At 45.0% G+C, this 22,483-nt stretch overlaps 2 protein-coding genes and 1 pseudogene across 2 annotated transcripts; 1 reads left to right on the plus strand and 2 right to left on the minus strand.

The window, feature by feature from the left end:
* Positions 1 to 108: 108 nt before the first annotated feature.
* Positions 109 to 12,491, minus strand: LOC127767363 (uncharacterized). The gene is made up of 17 exons (XM_052292679.1): positions 11,658 to 12,491; positions 10,819 to 11,016; positions 10,557 to 10,640; positions 9,722 to 9,781; positions 9,388 to 9,432; positions 9,091 to 9,290; positions 8,452 to 8,955; positions 8,174 to 8,267; positions 7,893 to 8,084; positions 7,726 to 7,815; positions 6,655 to 6,717; positions 6,485 to 6,559; positions 5,674 to 5,724; positions 4,805 to 4,939; positions 4,510 to 4,617; positions 4,361 to 4,426; positions 109 to 1,993 (listed from the first exon to the last, which is right to left on the minus strand). The coding sequence occupies exons 1-17, from the start codon at positions 12,363 to 12,365 to the stop codon at positions 299 to 301; spliced, it is 4,368 nt and encodes a 1,455-aa protein (XP_052148639.1). The 5' UTR covers positions 12,366 to 12,491; the 3' UTR covers positions 109 to 298.
* A 3,065-nt stretch (positions 12,492 to 15,556) lies between these two features.
* On the minus strand, positions 15,557 to 17,057 carry LOC127767352 (zinc finger CCCH domain-containing protein 48-like). The gene has a single exon (XM_052292665.1). The coding sequence runs from the start codon at positions 17,024 to 17,026 to the stop codon at positions 15,743 to 15,745; it is 1,284 nt and encodes a 427-aa protein (XP_052148625.1). The 5' UTR covers positions 17,027 to 17,057; the 3' UTR covers positions 15,557 to 15,742.
* A 353-nt stretch (positions 17,058 to 17,410) lies between these two features.
* On the plus strand, positions 17,411 to 21,483 carry LOC127767356 (uncharacterized; annotated as a pseudogene).
* Positions 21,484 to 22,483: the final 1,000 nt, after the last annotated feature.

Consider the following 22,483-nt stretch of genomic DNA (forward strand, 5'->3'; position numbering starts at 1 on the left):
ATCCATTTTGCCCAAATTTCCCAAGTATAATCACGTTTTCCACTACCTCTTACCTATCTGAGCTAGTGGCTTTCAGTTAAAAAAAAATTAGGATTAGGAGTCCATGTATAATCAACAAGGTAGTAATATTATTTGTACCTTACACTATTTATAATTCACTTAGTTTCAGGCAACTAAGAATGAACTCATACACAAATTTTGGAGATAAATGAAGGAATCACAAATTAACAACGGACATAGACACGGGATATAGGATAGATCAGGCACGTGCACATAATTAAGTAGTTTCAGTTGACCTTCAGGCCTGCCTCATCAACTCCAGAGCCGCCTCGACGTCCGCGCAGACGCTGACCCCGCGGCGGCTGAGGCCGACGCTGCCGGAGAAGACGTTGAAGCACTCGAGCTCCGACGTGGTGCCCGCGACGCGCCGCAGCTGGTCTTCCATTCCCAGCTCAACGAACAGCGCCACGTATCGCTTGTCCGACCGCATCATGGCGACGGCGAGCTCGATGGTGTACCGGCGGATCCGCGGCACCACCATGGACGGCCGGTTGTACTCCCTCAGGACCTGCACCATCGTCTTCGCCAGCGCCGCGTCCGTCACCCTCGCCGCGGCGAGGCTCGCGCGGAGCTCCTCCGGCTCCATGAACCGGAGCATCTGCGCCGCGAGGCCCAGGAAGATGTTGAGCACCTTGCCCTTCTCGGCCATGATTGTCCTCAGCACCTTGGTGGCGCCGGCGGCGACTCCTCTCAGCGGAAGCCGCCACTCGTCGCCGGCGTAGGTGCACAGGTTGCGGAGGATCCTCGCGGCGCCGACGATGACGACGGGGTCGCTCATTGCCTCGACGAGCCGTTCAACTCCGCCGCCGCAAGCCGTCATGATGGCGCCGCAGTTCCTCCGGCTGTCGAGGGCCAGCATCGCCAGCGCCTCGCCGGCCTCCACACGGACCGCGTCGGCCGGCCGGTCTCCGACCGCCTCCGTCGCCGGCAAGAACATCGCCACCAGCTCGCTCACCACGCCACCCGTCCTGCCGATCATCTCCCTCGCCTCCTCGTCCATGGTGAGGCTCGTCAGGGTCTCGATCGCCAGCTGGTGCAGCTCGCTCCAGGCCTTCCCGTCGCGCTGCTGCAGCACATCCCTGACGTTGCTCACCGTGAACACGATGCCGGAGAGCTCCCTCCGGAGGAGCTTGCCGGTGGTGCCCGTCGTGCTAGCCAGCCTCTTCACCACGCGGAGCGACTGCTTCACCGCCATGAGGTTCGTGTCGGTGGGCGCGGCCGTCGCAGGTGCACTGGCGATGCTCGAGTAGGAGATGATCTTGTCGAGGAGTCCCTTCGTCTTGCCGATCTTGTCGCAGATGTCGTGGTCGTGCGCCAGCTTGTTGAGGATGGAGAGGCCGAGGAGGTTGAGCTCGTCGAGGTCGGCGTAGAGCAGCGACGCGACGGACTCGATGGCGCCGGGGATGCCGGTGACGCGGAGAGCATTGAGCTTCCCCTCGGTGAGCATGGAGACGACCACCGCGGCCGACCGGCGGACGCCCTTCTCCGACGAGTTCTTCCAGCTGAGCATCTCGATGAGCCGCTCGGTGACCGGCGCCGACGTGCCGATCCTGCGCAGCGTGGCGTCGGCGAAGCGGTCGGACTCGGCGAGCGCGACGAGGACGGAGGCGCCGAGCCGCTGCTCGTCGTAGGAGCCGGCGGTGAGCAGGTCGTCGGCGTAGGACACGAGGTCCATGTGCAGGCCGTCGAAGATGCTGCCGTTGAGGCAGCGGGAGTAGGAATCGTAGAAGAAGCGGCGGACGGCCACCGCGCCGCACGCGCCGGCGAGGTGGCACTCCTTGGCGACGCGCTCGATCAGGCGGCGGTGCCCCAGCCGCCACTGCCACAGCGCCTTCTCGACGAGGAACAGCAGCGCCTCGGCGAGCGCGAGGCCGTAGAAGATGTCGAGCGCCGAGCTCCGGTTGGTCCGCGCGTCGGCGCTGCCGCCGTAGCGCTGGTGGACGAGGCGGACGAGCGAGAGCGCGACGCACGCGGACGCGGACAGCAGCTGCATCCAGTAGAACACGAGGCCGGCCGCCGACGACACCGGCGACCGCCACGTCGCCTCGTGCTGCCACTCCAGCTCGTGGCTGCGGCCCAGGATGCGGGCGCCCTCCACCACCAGCAGCACGGTGATGCACCAGAAGTCGGTGCGCCCGAGCGTGATGGCGAAGCCGCCGAGCAGCACCACCGTCGCCCAGATGAACCCCAGCGTGCCGAGCCGGCTCGCCGCCTTCTCGAGGACGGCGAGCTGCAGGGCCAGCACCGTGAGACGCCGCTCCGGCGGCGCCGCGTCGCCGTCGTCGTCGTCGTCGACGCCCGCGCGGATGTTCGGCGTCATTATGGCCTTCTGCGGCTCGAACAGCGTCGGCAGCTGGTCCGGGATTTGGACGAGCACGCTCCGGCTAGACATGCTAGCGCGGCGATCCATCTCTGCGAATTCGTGTGCGTTTTAGCAAGAGGTCACTCACTGATCACTGACTTTTGCTTGCTGCGTGTGCTCTGGATTGGCGATCGCGCGCACGGTATTTATAGGCTTGGAATGCAGATGCAGCCAAGCAAAGTACTACGGATTTTGTACGATGTACGGGTGTGTGTGTGTGCGCACTACTGGATATTAATCCCAGCAAATGGGAATCTGCAACGAAACGCACGTTGCGAATTTGTTTGTTTCTTGTGTGCATGGAAGACTCTGTTTTTGGGGCTTCAGAGATGGGAGTCTGCGTGTCTTCTTTTTTTCTTGTTAGGAGAAGATGTTGCTGTGCAAGGCAAATTAGGCAATGTAGGGGAAGAGTAGCTGCCGCCCTGAGGTTTGGACGTGAACAGCTAGCGTCAATATAGTATGTAGCTCAATCATGGTCTAATGATCACCAGGCTGTCCTCTCTGGTGATGCGTGATATCTTGCAGCTCATAAACTTCATACTCGAGTCACGCCGCGGTTGTGATCAGATAAGAGTACTCATCCTTGGTGATCACCAAGCTTGCTGATCTCTGCTCCAACGAGGTGCAATTTTGTCACGTGATCACGCCTCTGCTGCGTGCTTGTGTTGTGAGGTGTGGTTGGTTAATGTCTGTTGCATAGCCTTATAAGTTATACTGCTTTGCAAATTGAGACGATGTTATTCACCATGCGTCCTTGCCTTGTCATTCAGTCAAGGTTATTACTTCTTCCGTTTCCTCCGTTTTACATTGTTTCACAATGTAAGATTCCGAATCTTACATTATGAAATGGAGGGAGTAATAACTTATGATGGTTCATGGTTTGAAATATTTACAAATACCCTTCGAAAAAGCTACGAAAGATGAATACATTATAATAAACTAATAACTGTGATGACGTTCTTGTGCACCCGAAGTCCCGAACTAGGGACCTAACCCGAACTCCGGGTATATGCGCACTGCAATGAATAAGCTATCTTATTTACAGGATTCTTTTCACTATATACGCTGATTTGTATAACGAAGAGAATGCTAGGAACCAAAAATATATATAACTGTAATGCAGCATTGAAACATTTCTTTTCCATCCCATGTATACCTTCCCAAACCCAAAGGACAGGTGCATCCCATTTAAAAGACTGGGTTGCATCACACATTTTTCATGTCCAGACTATCCGATTCATCCGTCTTTTAAGCTCCAGCATTGAACGGAAACTTCTGGGGCTTGCGCAGTCTAACCCTCAATTCTCGGTCCGGACTGCCTTTTCTTCCCATTGCCCGATCGTTCTAATGACAGGGAAATTTTCGCCACAAACCGGGGAAGTTGATTACTTTGATCTCTGACTAGAGCAAACCGTTTTATGTTAGTTCATTCTCAAATGTGGAAAGTCGAGAATCTGATAGAACAGAGAACATCTGCGTCTCCACAAAAAGCTGCAAACACAAGTTTCGTTTCATTAGAGTCGAGAATTTGCATGAATAACAGAAAAGAAGGGAAGATGATTAGATGAAAAACACAGACAATACAGCTCTGGCATCCTTACAAAATTCGTTTCATTGAGAAATTTCTATACTGAGACCTGTTCATATACTAATACTCTTGTTATGTCCCTCTACCCTTCTGGTTTCTTTTATTTTTTTAAAAAAAGGTCAGTGACCTAGGTTTTCTTTTAGCAGTGATCTAGGACAAGGAACAGAAAAGAGTTAAAAGTGCAGACAATATTAACATCTTTTGAAAGCTCTATCTCATCAACAGGACCTACGATGTGGAGAAAGACTGGCATGCCTCTAGAAGTATACTACAGGTTTACCATCCAAGGGTTCATGAACAACTTATAAATTTCTATTAATTTCGTAAAAACGTAACTCAACTACAAATACCTTTACAAATGGTCGGTCCTTTGAGGGGAATGAATCGATAAAACTGTCTTTTAGAAGCAACGAAACCTGATAAGATAGAAGAAATATCATTGACTGGATTTATGCTGTTTTCAATAATTAAAGTGCAAACCAGTGTTCATATTGCTAACCCTGTCATTATTTGACTGTACATTGGTGATGGTATGAGATCGCAGGTCAGAACAAAGCGACTCCAGATAGGATCTCATGACGTTCAAGAACTGCCAAGCTGCCTCAGCCTGTAATGAAATCCAAACTAGTTGTAATACATGGGAAATATTTCGAGCCATCTTTATCCTTCAATAAAATCTAACATGAAGGATCAACAAGTTTTACATGATCAAGATCTGCAAAGGGAAAAATCCAAGGGAACAGGCACCAAACAGGATTGATCCCTATTCCAAATATTATAAATAATATTACTACCTGAACTTCATTGCATTTGTAAATTGGATGTCTCTTAGCCAGGGCATTCTCACATGAAAGTCTAGCATGAATTGGACTGAGATCAGAAACAAGTTCTTTGAATCGTGGAAGTTGAGGTAATGAGCATGCCTTCACCTGCGCATTTTCAGTATAGTTGCTAACAGTTAGTGGCTATGAATCTTTTCCTGCAAAAAGTCATAACAGCAGCACGTATGCTTTGCTTGCACCAGTAAAATATCACAAAATCAACATGATCAGCCCAGGAGTTCCATCATGCAACAGTAGACGTACTATGTACCCTGGAAGTATAAACCTTGAAGCCCTGGTCTCATAGACTCGTACAAAACATTTTTGTTCTTTGAAAATCAGAATGTATACGGAACTAGCAATTCCCGTTTGGCAGAGCATGCATATGGAACTTGTGATTCCTGATTGGGTGTAGTGAAATGTCACCAAGACACCAATGGGTAAAATCAATTCCAACTTACTCCTATTGATATTGTTCACTTAAATTACTCCAACTGACATGCTGACATGTTAGCTAGGCATAGAGCAAGAATAAATTATTCACTTTTGACAAAAAAAAAGCATTTATTCCCAAGATATTTTAAATTACAGGAAAAATATGATGCACTTACCTGATCTTTATCTACATTGATTCTGACAATACTTGATGCTTTCATCTTAATATCAGGGGGTTTATGTTGGACACCAGCCTGTAGGAGAGAACACGTCCATCAGCTAATATGCACAAACAATCAGAACATGGTGAAGATCGGTAACATGCACAAATTGGCAATTGCGGTCAGTGATGACTCCTTGAAAGAGCATGACCAATAAGTGTGCTTAAAAGAACATTCAGAACTTACAATGAAAGGGACGGGAGCATCAAGAAAACCCACCAATTTTCTTGGTAGAACCTGAAAAGCAGTTGTTTGACTTCAGAGCAGAATAGGAACATGAGATATATGAATGAGCTACAAATCTATCACTCTTTTAGGGTATTAGTCCAATGTTCAAAGCATGTATAGAATCTAGACATCAATACATCTGTTTCAGAGAAAGCAAATGCCTACGGTCGGATGACAAATGCAAATAGAGAAAAGACAGTCCAACAGTTAAAATACCGCTCTTATGTACAGACTATTTATACGCTACATTAAAAGTTGCATCTTTCACAATTTATTTAGTTATTACTAAGTTGCACACAGCATTTAGGAGCACAATGAGTCCATGCGAGTGCATTTAAACTGGGTTTGAAAAGCCCAAGTTTTATTAAAACACAAACTCTACAAAGGCCATATCCTCTTGATACTAGTTGTCTACTTCAACTACCAATTCATATTCTCCAAAATCAAAAGTTGAAATCTAAAACAGAAGGAAAATAGCCATGTATATTTTAGCATCAAAGGCAATATGATATTTTCACTAGTTTATAGAAAGTTATTCAGTTACAAAGAAGACGGATCCTGCATGATTACATCATAATGATAAGGTATGATAAACATGAGAAAAAAAAGGAGCAAAACTGAGCCACCAAAAAAAGGTAGAATCAGTCAGATCAAAGCCCAGGCCCCCATGGGGCCACTCAAACAAAACTGAAATTACCGATATGATATTAAAAAGTACATAATTGAACAGAAACCTGAAACTTACAGGAAAGAGTATGATAGAACTTACAGGAAGCAATAAACTCTGCCACTGGAATGGTCTTATCATCGGCATAACTGACAAAACAATAGCTGACAGTACACCCTGCAGTTAAGCATTTAAGGGAGGTGCTGGAATCAGCAGGAAGCATAAGAGGAAACCAGGGCACATAGTTACAAAGCTCAAGCTAACAAGCATACCAGATTTGAGCATATTACCACAATCTGCTTCTCCAACAGAGCAGCAGCAAATAACTCTAGCACCTGCAGTGAAAAGAAATTAGTTATTTTTATGCAAACTGAGCATAGAAGCTTACGTAGGGACAGACAAACAGACTGCTATATTGAGTTTAATAATAGCAACGGAGGACTATTTTGCCGATGTAATTTAATGTGCTTTGCCCTTATAGAGTGAATTGTGCTATTTCTACTTAGGCTTCGCCCTTTCTTTAAGAAGAAAATAATAACCCATAGGAATGCTTGTTAGCTTGTGGATGATGTCAAGGAAGATACCCTAGTGTGGAAGACAGCGGGGGTTATTCAACCATGTAATAACGAGAATCACTGATTAGAGTTCGCCTCCGGGCCTGTAACTTTTTTCGTTCAGCTCACAGGATGAGGGCCTAGCCAACATCCAATTCGACAGTTTACTGTCATTGTAAGCTATCTGTATTGTTTCATTACCTTTCTTTCTTAATGAAATTGGTCGACCGAATCTTTCGGCCGACCCGGCAAAAAATAGCCCATAGGAATTACCATGCATTGGAATAACGATCTAACTATGCGTCCTAGATAGACAGACTTTCTATATATATACTCAAATACACTCTATATTTGCTACACCACCAAACCAAAATCTACATAAGATACGTACTACTCAAATTACACAAACAACCTAAAAACAAGAGGAAAGACAGTATGGAGCTCTCATTCCCCGCTCACCAGTCTACGATTGGCCCGACTTCCTTTGAGCTATGAGAAATGCTTAGGGGAGCACCTTCTTTTTTTCTGGGATCTCTTTGTAGCCAAGGAGATCTATGAAGCCTAGCAGAAAGCTTGATAAGGCCTATTTAGTGTATTTTCCCACCCAACCACTCGCAGGTTAATGAAGGCAGCAGAAAAGGGGAAAAAATAACAGAGATACAACTTCATTATTATACTTACTACTACAAGCTTACCCTGTTACAAGATGGCTAGTTTAAAAATGGGGGAATACCGCACAAAAAAATGGAGCCACATAGGTAAAAACTTAGAGCAGAAAGTACAACATACACTTTCGAGAGACAAAGCACGACAAATTGTAGCTGTAGTCCATATCGATAATGCGATAGCTTCTTCTGCAGCCGCCAAACGGGCATTGACCTAATAATAAAATTTCATGGTTAGGGAAGCTGGGGGCATTGTGCTTCAAAACAAATCTCTAAAGACCACACATTCACCTCAGTTTTTTCTACTGAAGTCAAACCATTGTCTGAAATTGTGTCTCCTAACCCCAATAAAGACAATCCAGGCCGGGAGTATTTAACAGGTTGCAGATGTTCAAGGGGGTGGAAAACAAGTTCACCTCCACGAGGTGGCAGAGCAAGAGCATGGTAGCCACAAACAATCTGCAGAGGTTCATTGTTGTGTACCTATTTTATTTTTTTTTAAAAAAAGAAGTCTATTATTAGAACAAGGGCCAACAGATGCCTTTTGTCAAGCTTGAACGTGTCAGACAAACCTTAGCCCATCCCATAACTTTTTCATCATCAACAACTATTTCTTGCTTCATATTTAGTTCTTCTTCTTCATCTGACCCAACACCTTTCACAGAACTGTCAGAAACCACGGCATAATTAATGAGTAAGGTAAATAGCATGAAAAAACTAGACATAATATAGTAGTTTTACAGGAAAGACCACATGATTTCAGACATCCAGCAGATCTGGTGAGTGATGACCATAATTTGCACTCGACAACTGCAGAATCTATGTTTTTTCTTCTAATTATCAGGGTTACCTGTGTAAAGACTCCATGCTCTGTGCACGCACGATTCTTCTGGAGATAGGCGAATGTGTGGAGAGAAGATCTGGGGAAGTATGTCCATTCTCATAAGTATAACTTGTTCTTCCAAAGCTATCACAACGGGATCCCAAGTTCTCTGATATACAATCCTCATATTGTTGGAAACTATGCCTGCCTTCCTTCTCGAGTTCTCTTATGTAACTAGAATCTGAAGTCTCACTAGCCGACATACTTTCAGGAGAATTAGGCTCCCAACTCCTGAACAAATATGAAGGAATCTCTCCCTCTGATGGAAGTCCTGATGAAGAGATGAGACCTGATATACTGTTGACAGGTACAGCATATTCTGTCCAATCATTGTAAGAAAGCTCATTTGCGGATTCAAAATCCTCCCCATTTACTTGACTTTGCTCTTTCATAGAGCAGGGGATTGGTTCTGCCAGAGCAATTTCACTAGCAAACTGTGTTATCCTGTCAAGCCTCTCCTGAGCAATTATGCTGTTCATACAAACGACACCATACACTATTGGTTAGCAGAGAATTGAGGGAGCACAGACTAGCCATTTTATACATAACATTGTTCTTAGGCCAGATAAATCAAAGCAATCTTGAAACTTAGTAAAGATAGCCAACCTGTTTAGCATCTCATAATGCAGCTCAAAAAAGGGCACTTTTGTGAGTAAACAGTAACATCGTGGTGCAGAAACCAAGAAACGACTTGGCTTGTAGGAAGTACGGTTTAGTGGTGAAACCATGCCTAGTATACCCGGTGCTCTCTGAACTATTTCCTGGACATGCAGACAAACACCATATAGTGGTGCATTATCTGATACCTGGTGTCGTGAACAACAATCAACAATAAGAAGGGTAAATAGATGATTATCTGAATGCTAACATCCAGGAATATTAGAAAAGAATAAACAAACTAACCTTCATGGAGAAAATAAAAGACAGGTCATCTCGACACAGATGTTCCTGTATAAAATTTGTTATAGTTAGATAGTACTTTGAAAGAAAGCACATTAGAGTCAAGTATGAGATAAAGGAAAGTAAATAGGGAATAGTAATGCAATCTCCACAAGAGTATTCATATTTATAGTGGAGACATGACAACTGCCCCCTGATTATCCATTGACCACCAAAATTTAGAGTGAATTTTAAAACGAATTTTGAACCACCATTTACTATATCTTTCTACAGACTAGCAAAACAGTCGACTGCAAATACCAGGAGATTTCCCATATCCTGCTACAACTAGTCTCACCTGCCCAAATACCACTTCATTCAGATCGCTCATTGATGGAGTCCTCTCTATTAAGCGGGCCTGGAAATTTGAAATTAAAAAATCAATATATATATTTACAGCAGAAAATACATATCCCAATAAGAATAGAAGGAAAAATGAAAAGACCATTTTTTTTGTTGGTTAACATTAACAATACCTAACACTACTTAGTATTCCAATACTCCACAGAAAATTATCGAAACAATATAACTAATTTTTTTAGTCCGAGTCAAATGAAAAGAATCAAGTCCCAGGACTATAAAAAGTATCAGCAAGTAAACAATTTCAGATAATCATTTGCTTATCACAATTGTTAGAAAATAGAACAGCATTATTATGCCAAAAAGAAGTGTGTACCACTAACACTAACAAGTATCATTATGCATTCCTCAGGTTCCGGCAAAGAAGTACAACAAACAAAATTCATTTTACCCTTAACTGAATCTTCCTCTCAGACCTCCTTTTAATGAAACAAAGCTAGATAATCAACATGCAACCATAGTACTACTAAATAATTTTTGCAGACACAAGATATCAAAACCAATTGATATGTTTCAGGAAAAAAAATCAACCGATGGACAAAAATCCAAAAATATAGAAGAGATGAATCATGACTCCATGTTCAAACACCCAGATGAATGATAGATATCTTCACTCAAATTTGAATTACTTAGAAAACAACATATGCCAGAAGTAAAATTTCTGTCACATTAGAGACAGTTCTACTCAACTAAGAAAACCAAAGGGCAATTCATTATAAATCCAATATGTACAGTACAAATTCAGCGAGAAAAAAAAAACTAAGTTAGCTGACCTTTACACCCTCGGGAAAACAGAATGACGGCAAATCAATTTCCCTAATTTCCGCTTTCTTTCCAGGTGGATACTTGAAAAGAATCTGCAAGTAAATTGCTCTTTGATCATCTTTTAGGTCTAGAGACCAAGTCCAACAGTCTAAATCAGGATAGAATCTTGGGATGTGCCATATAAACAAGATAGACGTTTTCAGAGTTCATGAAACTAGAGTTATGTGCACAAGCAGAAGAATTCCATGTTTTTTTTTCAAAGAAGCACACCTGTGGTTCCATGGTTGGTATAGGTCCATGATATTGAATTTTTCTAAGATCTACAATCTCCGAGTGTTCTACATTAGATTCCCAAGCTTTCTTCTTTGCAAATGCATCCTCAATGACTCCAACATTTGCATAAGAATGAAGTCCGACTACGAAAAAATGTTCAAAGAGTGTTGTTGGTTCCTTATACTGCTTATTGTCCTGCAGAAAAAAGAAGAGTAAATAACCAGCGTAGTAACAAGGGGAAGTTCACATTGAATACAAACCAAAATAATGCAACAGAAACTAACATGGGCACTAGCGCACTGCAATACAAAAGGCAGATCTCTGTGGTTCTAAGGGAAGTACTTTTGTACTTGAGACATGTTTGATACTTGTAGATCAAAATATTAGAGGTACTATGGTGTGTGAATTTGCTCTGGGGATCACACTCTCAAATAATACCAGGTTCACCGGGTTATGATTCATGAGAACATCAGAATGCATCAACTACTTCGCTACAAGTATGAAAATTCATATTGCACCATTGCAGTATTAGCAATTTGATCGTTTTCTTTAACAATATAGCTGTTGAGCAATGATTCCGTTGTTGAAATGCATACAACACATAGTAAGATAGGTGGAAGCATTAGAGCTCATTGTCTGCTGCTGTTTTCTACTATCTGATTGCGTGGACCTGCCCATTTCTACTTGACCTCGAAGACTAAAGCTATTTGATTGATTTAGCACTTTTGTTCTCAGTTATCAATTCAAATAGGTTTTCAGTCACTCCTAAGCAAAAGTTGCAAATAAAATGCAAGAATATCATAAGCAGGATTGAGTGAAACAGGAGAGTTTTATACCCGTGACTTGGATTGGATTTGATACCACTGCCGCTTCTGATGCGCCATAGCTTCAAAGTTCACTGTCGTACGCAGCAGCTGCTCCCTGGGGCTCCTCTCGCCGCCGCCTCCACTTCCAATTGGCCCCCATTTCCACGCCCGCTGCATCTGCTGCCGGAAACGCTGGAAGCTGCCGGTGCGCACGTGCCGCGCCTGATGCTTGATCTGTGACAGCGGCGACGACGACGAGGTCGACGTGCCCGATAGAACCGGCGACGACGGCGCCGAAGAGATCCTCGACTTCGTCTCCTCCCTCGCTGGCGATCCTTCCCCCGACTGCGCTGCCATGGAATTCTCCTGCTCCTCCGCCCCCCTCGCACGCTGCTCCGATCGCAAAACCGACGGCGACGCGGCGCTTCCCGTATCCACACTTCCCGACTCCTCTCGCGGTTCAGAAACCGACGGCGACTCATCCCCGCCGTAGGCCTCCACTTCCCCTGCTCCCGCGGCCGCCGGCTCGTCGCCGGCCAGCGTCCTCGACGCTGATGGCGAAGAGGACTCGGTGGTGGCCTCGCCGTCTGGCCGCGCCACTGCCACCGGCGACTCCGTGGCAGTCGACGACCCCTCCACTGCATCCTCAAACATCCCCGCCCCCCGCGGCGACACCTCCGGCTGCCCCGGCGGCTCCGGCTCCGGCGCCGGCGAGGCGGTCTCGCCGGAGAGTTCCATGCACGCACGAGACCGGAGCAAGTGGGAATTGGAATTCGTAGGCTTCGCCTTGGTTGTGGATGAAATATTAATGCCAAATTGCCAAGAATCAAACCCAACGGAAGGGGAAGAGGAGGACGAGATCGTAGAGAGAATAATAATAATAAATGATAAATACAGAACAAAAATTAAATAATAAAAAATAAAAGTCGATATCTCGATAGAGAAAAAACTGAAAATAAAAAATTGGAGCCCGACGGAAAGGCTACTGCCAAACGGCGGCACGTCAGCACGTGGTCGGCGGGGCAGGCACATGGGACCCACCTGGCAGTAATGTTCTCGTAGGTAGGAGTGTATCCCACTGACATGCGGGCCCGGCGCTTTTCAGTTCCGCGTGTGCGTTTACTTGGCCTTTTCCCGGGGATGGGAAGTGTGAATTCGTCGGTCATAAGTAAATAATCGCTTTCTATGGGCTTTTTCGCAAAAAGATGGACTAACATTCCAGTCCTTTCCATTTCCTGTTTATTACAAATACGTGCTTGACTTGATGCATGCGCAGGAGCGCAGCAAGGGCCGAAAGGCTCAGTATATTGGAAATTAATTGAGGGCGAAAGTGCAAATACAGGGCGCATCACGTGGAATATAACGTCTACACCAAACCAAAGCGACCAATACGATACGCGTATTTTCAGTTGGCCCCCGGTTGGTTGGTGTGTAGGCGCGATCGCCGGTCAACGTCACGGCCTCACGGGTGGGAGACGGAAGAAGGTTCGAGCCGCCGCCGGCCAGTGGCAGGCAAACTTCTCTTCTCTTCTTTTCTTCGCGTCGGCCGCCCAATCGCCATATGGTCCACGGCCTCGAAGCAGTTCATGGTCCAGCCCCCGCACGCGTGGCAGATTTGCAGGCAACAGCAAAAAGTACTTCCTTAGTCTCGAAAAAAATAAATTTATTACTGAATGTGACATATTCTATTACAATAAATCTAAATAAAAATATATCCAGATTTATAATCCTCACATCTAATACTAGATTGGTTTCTTATAGGATGGAGGGAGTATGCCCTTGAGGCCGGCGTTTCTACGCTCTCTCGGAGTACAGCAAACGGCAAGAGGAAGTAAAGGGCCACGCCTGATTTGTCTCATCAAGGCTTTCAGAAACTTGAAGAGTTTCAGTTAAAAAGTAAAACTGTATTGACAAAGCAACAGGTTTCAGCGCAGGTAAAAACTAGAAAGATTAGCAAAGCAAGCTGCCGGTGGCATATGCCTGAAGAATCTGTTAGTTTGTTTGTTGTGGACTATCTCGGCATCTCGCCATGAGCAACTGGACAATAGCTATGTTTGTGTGATGATGTAACTGAACCTGAAACCAATGTGCCGCTCGCATCTTGTTTGTGTAATTTTTCAGTGGTCCCAAATGGATGAATTGACTGTTCAGTTGCCTGTATACTTTCAGTTCAGTTAGATCTCGCTTTTTAGTCGCCCACATGAATCATCTAACTAATCCTTGTAACCTTTGCCTCTCTCTATCTATTGATGCGGTGACGCCCATGAGGCCATTTAGCATTGTGGCTATTCGTATGTTGCAAACGCAATGGACGGTAACAAAGCGTAAGATGAGCAGCCACATGCATTTTTTTTGTTCTAAACTCAGTAGTAGGTACTAACTACCACATGATAATTACAGTATACGATTCTGAAAACATCAGCCATCAGCCATATGTTGGTACTTGGTACTCCCTCCGTTTTACAATATAAGTTATTCTATCATTTTCCACATCCATCTAAATTTATTAACATCAATATGTATGTGAAAAATGCTAGAATGATTTACATTGTGAAACGGAGGAAGTGGGAACTAATAAGGTGAAACCAAAAATATATATCAGTCAGTTGCACAGCAAAAGTTGTTAGTCGATTGCCACGACAAACGTTAACCAATGCATCTAGTGCAACTTGTGATCCCCTACGTGATTGAAACAATCACAAGTCACATTGTTTCTGCAAGGTAAATCGATCCGGGAAACACCGCAACACAATGGTTCTATCTTGTTTCTTTACTTTCTAATAGGTTTCTATTTCACTCCACTTATATATTTAACTGTGTCACTCCAATTCTGCATCAACCCGGTGATATTTAACAACATATTTGGTTCACTATCAGTGCATAAAAAATTACTTGTTTTTTTAACTAAATTTCACATTGGACCCCATTTTATTACCCTAGTTGCACAATGTACTATGGGCCTATCAAACTTTTTACTTAGCACCATCTAACCTTGCCAAAACATAGTAGTTTGGACCAGGGGTAGTGGGGTAATGCTTGAGTTGCTACCATGGCTATTTCACCCAGGGAGGAGAATGAGGTAAGCACTGAGCGCAAGGGGATTAGAGCCAATGGGTCCTAGACTCCTAGTGCCTTGCATTGAGAGGTCCGTGGCAACTGTATAGCCGATTCGCATGGCCAGGCAAAATCGATTCAGAAAGCAACAAGTTTGATGCTTACGTTATGGATGGAGGCAACAAAAATTGATGATTCAGATAGTCGTAGTTATAAGTCTGTGTCAGTTTCGAATGTTTCAGTGTAGCCATGTTCTGTCGCCCACCGGAGTTGAGGACGACCACCACCGCCCTGTGCTTGCTCCCTTCTAGATCAGGTTCCCATGGTAACCGCCTCCTCTTGTGATCTCAACCACTCGTGGCCCGGGCCGCACAACTGATGGAAATGCTTGGAAGGGACATGGCGGGAGATAACAGAGACAGAGAGGGAGAGCAATGGCGTCGTCGTGTCTCTGATGGCCTATCGGACTTGGAGAGGATGAGGGGGTGGTGTTGAGTAAAACAAATAGTAATTTTAAGTGGTCCAAAGTGAAAATCTTGGCTAAGACATGATCCAAGCTATAACAAGGGTAAAAATATATGGCCCCAACTGCAATTTTACTCTTTTAATTTTAAAACATCGTACTTATGCCGTATCTTAGCAAAACTATTTTCGGTTAATGGAAACCGATATGGCACTTCGTCATAGTAAGATCATTGTTGCTCATCTCTATCAGTATTCACAAGCTTCGCATCTTTATCAATATTCACAAACCAACGAGCAATTCCTGTCTTGCACTGTTATATTATTATCCATGCATTGGATTAGAAACAAGGAGCAAAACTCCCTGATGGTTCTCTTAAATCAAAACATTAATAATTACAAACAGGCAGATCTGAACTAAAAATTCATTCAGATTTAACCTTGAGCCTCACACCGTTACAAAACGGAGGGAGTAGTATTCACAAGCCGCGTAGCGGTTCCACTGTTTACAACGTTGTGTACACTACATACATCGGAGTACTGAATCACAAGACCACAAAGCAAAAATTGGCTGATGGTTCTCTTAAATCAAAACTAATTCAGGCCATAGCTAAATAAGACTCTGCAGCATCACTCAGTGATGTCCACTTCACCACTCTGACCTCGCCGGACGCATCTCCGGTGAAGACGACGCCGCGCGACCTGACGGATATCGTCCTGACCTCGTCGTCGCAGATAATATCCCCTCTCTTCTTCAGCGACGGGAGATCGTAGACACGGACAACGCCATCGCCGCGGGAGACAAGCAGCACGGGCTTCTCGTCGGCGTCGTACGTTCCGTCCATGGAAACGACCCGTTCGTCTTCCTTGTGGGTGTAGTGCACCTCGAGGTCGAGGTCGTCGTGATCAGGCTTCCACTGCCAGACCTTCACGGTGCCATCGTCGGACGAGGAGAGCAAGAACCGCTCCCAGCAGAGCAATGCGGTGACCGCCGACGAGTGGCCGGCGAAGCTGTAGATGCAGCGGTGGGTGTCGAGGTCCCAGACCCTGATGCTGCCGTCTGTTGAGCCGGAGTAGAGCGCGCCCTTGCCCTGCGCGAGCGACACGACGGCCTTGTAGTGGCCGGTGAGCGCGGCGACCTCGTCGAACGATTGCTGTTCTTGGTTCATCCTCCACATGAACACGGCGCCGTCCTCCGCGCCGGCGAAGAGGTGGTCCTCGTCCTCGGCTAGCATGGCGGTGATCTGCGACGCGGGCCCTCGCAGCCGGAGCTCCTTGCCGGTCCCCGTGTGGATCGCCTTGACGGCGCCGCGCACGCCGGCGAGAACCCACGGGCCCATGGCGATCAGCTTGCGCACCTCCCCTTCTTGCATCTCCTCGACGCGGACGCACTGCCCGGTGCTGCAGTCCCAGGCGCGCACCGTGCCGTCCAGGCTGCCGGAGAACAGCTTGTCCGACCCTTCCGGCAGCGCGAAGCCGGTGACCGCCTTGGCGTGACCCTTGAGCCGCACAACGCCGCAGAAGCCGTCGCCGACGCACCACGCGCCGCCGCCGCATCGGCGCTTGGCAGGCGTTTCCGGCGGCGCCTCAACCTGCCGCTTCGCCGGCTGAACCGGAGGAGCCCTACCCTTGCCATCCGAATTCGCGGCGACGCAGGACGGGTTGACCCACGTGTTGCTGCGCGTGTTGACGGCGGCGATCGGCGGCGCCGGATCAGGCGCGTCGGTGTGGAGGAATCGGCAGGGGTTCCGGCTGCACCTGCCGGACTTCCAGTAGTGGCAAACCTTCGGCGGCGCTGGCGGCGTGTTCCAGCAACCAGGTTTGCCGCGGCGCGGCTGAGGAGGGGCGGCGGGAGGAAGGGGAAGGAGCTGCACCGCCGCCATCGTCGTGGTTGGGACTTGGGAGAGTGGCGGATCGGCGATTGATCTCACAAGAGATGGCCAGATGGGCCGTCCGCTTATATCGGTTGAACGGGCCAGTCCGACTCGGACTCGTTTAGTGGGCTGCACCGCCATAGACTACCCAAGCCACTCAAATAGTACGATTTTCTGACTGAATTGATCGGGATTGAATTTCAAAATATCCATAATTTGCCTTAATTAAACTAAATAAACGCGTCTATCTAACTCGGCAGTGAATAGGTTACACTGGAGATATGGTTAGTTGCACACAAATTTTGGACCGTATTCATGAGGGCCCATGCACCCTTGCTTGTTTTAAATGGGCCGGTATCAGATAGAGCTCTAATCTGTTGTAATTGTAATCTAATCCGGTATTAAACTCGTTCCCCTCGTCCCCTCTGCCCTCCCCACTCCGCGCCGCGGCCGGCGGCCGCGCGCCTGGATCCCCCTCTCCGCCGCGCGAATCCCTTCCTCTTGTCCGTCGCGTCGAGCCCAATTCGGCGCGCCACCTCTCCTCCCTCCGCCGCCGGCTCAGTCGCTCTCGCCATAAGAATCCCGGAACCACCGCCGCCGCATAACCTCTCAGCCGCCCCAAGGCCGGGTGTTCGCCGGCTGTCCGCCGGCACGCCGGTCCAAGGAAAGCCGCAGGAATCTAACCATGTCCTCAACACAGTCCTTCAAGAGTGGCGCCGCTCGCAGCTTCACAACTACTATGCGGAGAGGGGCCAATGGCGCCCCCTCCGCTTCTCCGGGAGCAGGGAAGGAAAGCGGCGCGCCCTCAGTTTACCCAATGGCAGCCAAGGAAGAAGCTTGCGCTTGCGCTTGTGTTGTGCTCCTCCCGAGTCCAAGTGGTGGACGACGCCACTGACTCCTGACGATCTAATCGAGCCGACGGGACATGGCCAGGAGGAACTGGAGGCTATATGGAACGCCCTGGTCGAAGAACCTCTCCGGCCCATCCTGACTGCCTTTCAGGAAATTAAGGCCACTAATGGCAACGTCTTCCGCTGTCGCTGCTTCCACGCGGGCATAACGTCAGGTATGCGTCTTGCGTCCCTCAGAAAAGAAAAAAAAAACTACTGTGCATGTATATAGCAGTTACTGAACATGTCATGTATCTGTGCAGGTTTATTAGTTCTCGTGATTCGTATTTGTCAGTTCCACAAACTGGCGCCTGGCCTTTGCGTGGATTTTGTTCTCGGATATGTATGCTACAGGATGAGTGTTTTAGCAGAGGAGCTGAAAAGAAATGGGAAAGCAAACAACATTTGTGCTAGGATACAGTTTGGTGAGTCCGAAATTGTTTCTACACATTAGTGTTCATAGCACCAAACAATCTGAAACGCGATACTAACTGTGACCATAAATTATGAACTAGCATCCATCTGTTTATTGGGTTATGGGTACATGGCAATGCACGTTTGTATTAGTCAAAGCGAATTTACTAGTTTAGCTTTAACTGATGAGGCAAAGGCAAACCTTTCAGTGCTGTCCTACTTTGTTTTGAGCTTTCCATATACTGAGTTTATTTTTTGCTGGCTATGTGTTTTAGTATCGCAAACAGCTATTCGAACACACTCATCTTACATAGTTTTCTTTGAAATGCAGTTATTATGCTTTTGTTGTTCTGGGCTAACAATCCTATTAAGGTACTTTTTTTTTGCTGAAAAAGAAGTACGCCTAGGCTCCATTCTTTCGCATGAGCTCTTTTGATGGATTCTTTCAATAATTTTACTAAATGATCCTTCCCCCTTCTAATAGGACTCTTGCTTCTACTTCACACAGTTGATCTGGTAAGTTCTTCCAATGTTTCATGCATGGTTAACTTTTCCTTATCATTATTTGCGACAAATCCTTTTACGCATGATTTATCTGCATTCTGTAAGTGGAAACCATTACATAGTTTTTGCGCATTGTGGAAGGAACTTCATTATCTAGTTTGATATGTTAAAAATATCTAGTTTTATACGATATTTCTTATTTAGGATTGAAGCTCTCAGATACCTGACACATTTGTCAAGTTGCTTTAGTAGTTGAAAGTTCCAACAACAATGTTAATGTCATTTTATATATATTCCTCATATGGATCTGAGAATTTTGGGAGGGATTTTACAGTAAATGAACTAATTCTGGTCAAAATCCTGAGTTCCAACGGAGCCCTTAGGTTATGCATCAATTTATAGCACTCTCATGTTGATTCGTCCCTTAATCTAAGAAAAGAAAAAAAATCATCAAAGGATGGTAGTATGCACTGAAAATCACTAGGGCATGTTCGGTTAATCCCCAGGGAGGGATTGGAGGAGATATATTCCACACCTATTGTGGTATGAAATTATTCCCCCTCAATCCCCTCCAAAACAAACAAGGCCTAATTTTGTAGGTTGGAAGAACCTAAGATTCATTAAACCTTTGGATATAAAAATGGGCGTAAATTGTCATTAAAATATTTGTAGCATAGATTATGTTGACATCTATCATCTTACAAAATCTTGACTGGAAACGTCATTTGTATAGGAAACAAAAGGAAAATAAGTGAAATAGTTTAGGGGAGTACTGTTTACCCTTCTACTTAGAAAAATAACATAGGAATTAGGAAGTCCATAGTTCTCTAATGACGCGTCCGAGAGAAAAATAGCTCTCTATTGACTCACATTGCTTTAGAAATTGGAACATGAGTAAAAACATTATGTGGCAAGTAGATTGCATAAAACAATTGAAGGCAGTCTGCCTGCCCACTGCCTCTTATGTAAGTGTTCAGTGGCTAGTTTTCACAGAATTGCATGAAGACCTCTTCGTTAAGCTTCAAAATCTGAAATGATATGTATGAATTTCACTTGTGTAGCTTTGGAAGCCAGAACATGATTAATTCAGTCTAATATAATGTTCTTATTATTTTTTTATGCTGAAAAGACCCTTGCACACATTCTTTTACACTTTTATTCTTCTCTTCGATAGCCTTTGCTAATATATTTGTGTATAGCTCGTGTGGTGTGCACACGTCTTCTCATTTTATTTTGGCAATACCGTGCTATAGCCTATAGGCTCAAACTGTCCCATTTTGTGAATCAAATCCCTATACTATTAGATTGTTGATTTGTTGCTTTAACTTTTGAGCCTAAAACTAACTCTTGTCATGTGAGATTACCACCAGGTCACCAACATGTAAAGGCGTTTGTTAAAATTGATGGTCTAATTAAATAGATGGGAAGTCATTTTCTTTAAAATTTCTACAGTTTTCAAGGTTTGCTGTACAGGAACTCTTGGAAATACATAACCAACATAAAATCACAGAACTCTGTATCAAAAGTAGCCATTTGTGTGGACCAAGCTGGCTACAACTTACAGTATCCAGCTAGAAGGCAAAACTTGAATACAAGAAGGAACCTTTACCAGATCTTAACATAGTTGTTAACAAACACTTCAAACCCAAAGTACTCCCTCCGTCCCACAATATAAGGGATTTTGAGTTTTTGTTTGCAACATTTGGCCGCTCGTCTTATTCAAATTTTTTTTTGCAAATATAAAAAATAAAAAGTTGTGCTTAAAGTACTATAGATAATAAAGTAAGTCACAAATAAAATAAATAATAATTTCAAAAATTTTTGAATAAGACGAGTGATTAAACGTTACAAGCAAAAACTCAAAATCCCTTATATTATGGGACGGAGGGAGTATATGACAATAGTGAAACAGGGTTACCACATATGTCGCCAAAGTTTTCGATGCTCTCCAAAATTACTGTGGCATCTGTGTTCCAATGGATCAGCTATAGCACAAGGAAATAGGCAAGAGCTGAATATGGTGGCAAATCTTGCGCAAAATAATTTCAACACGCCATTTGTGACTAGCAATGGCACAAATATGAACATTTTGAGGGTTCCAATAAAAGGATCAGTAGTGCACGTGCTTAATTGAATAAATTTGATTTTTGCTTTCTGTTGTATACTAATTTTTGCTTTGGAACATTTGGTACCATGATTTGTTTATACGTTTAAAACAATTATCTGTTGATACAGGTACTTTGCACTCCATGTGTATTCCTGCGCTGTGTTCTACGAATACATTGGTGTAAAGCATCCTGCACGCTACCTGGAAGCAATGTTTAATACAATACTAACAACCAACGGTGGCCTGATGAAAGTACTTAAGTTCAGTTTTTGGGACAAGAATGAGAAACATTTTCCTTGTCTGGTGATATAGAATTAGGGGGATATTATAAGTTCGATGTATAAATCAAATTCACCATGGGGATTGCCAGATGTGATCTACTTAATGAAAATGGGATTTTTATAACGTTACATGTTCCTTCAATAATTCATTTTAGCATGACCAATTTGATTATATGATCGTGACTTCGTGAGTTCGTGACCAGGGATAAAAATACCAGGCCGCCCTGGAGCCGCTGGCTGGCATTCTGATACTGGCCAGAATAATTTAAATTTCAAATTTGAAACTGTATAAGTACATATAAAATATTTGAAAATTGCGATTGCTATCAGGTAATAGACTATTGCAGTACTATTTTCTTGATTAATAGTTTAGGTACGAACTTTTATTCGCTAAGGACCGGTAGCTGTTTGCATAGGAACATGTACTTGTTTGAAACGGGCTCGTGAAAACTCAAGCAGCTGATCCATCCTATGACTGCGGTATTTGATAGTAGGATGTTTATGATCTATCTGATAGTACCTAGTACTAGTAAACAATCTACTGTCCTCGCCTTGCCTTTTGTACTGTAAGTTAGATACAATGAAATTCCATTTTCGCTAAGCATGTACAAACTGGATGTTACTAATGTTAGTTAAACTTGCAATAAGCAGAAAAAAAGGTATAAGGCAAGCAATAAAATATTCTCTTAAAAAAAGAAGGCAGCGATAGAGAATGATGGATTTAAGACGGTATTTCTCCCGGAGCTGTTTTTAGGTAGAAAAGTTATTAAATCAGGTTTTGTCGACTCAATTAAGGTTCAGTTTGTCTTTACCCTTTATCAATGTCGTTCATTCTTTGTCACTCTTTCAAATGCCATGCTTTATACTTTAAACATCAGCACCATATACGTTTCCTCAAAGATGTGAGGAAATGGAAAGATTTTAATAAGCAAAGGCAGAACACAAATAAAGTACTAAAAAAATTGTATATGAACCGTCACAAAACCGAAGCAGGATACATGCTTCAATGTCGTCAAAACTAGTTAGAACACTTATATGTATGATACCGATATATATCTTGCATGGTGGCAAGCATCTCTTCTAAACTATGCAGGAAGATCAGTCCTGGTGAACTCAGTCCTTGACTCGCTCCCGACTTACGCCATGGCTGCTTTCCCCCTTCCAAAAGGCACAATCGAAGCGATTGACAGGCGTCGAAGAAGTTTCCTGTGGACTGGAGAAGAGTCCTGCCATGTTTCTAAATGCCTCATAGCCTGGGATCAAGTCTGTC

Source organism: Oryza glaberrima, chromosome 3 (assembly GCF_000147395.1).
Source record: "Oryza glaberrima chromosome 3, OglaRS2, whole genome shotgun sequence".
In the NCBI taxonomy this organism is placed as follows: Eukaryota; Viridiplantae; Streptophyta; class Magnoliopsida; order Poales; family Poaceae; genus Oryza; species Oryza glaberrima.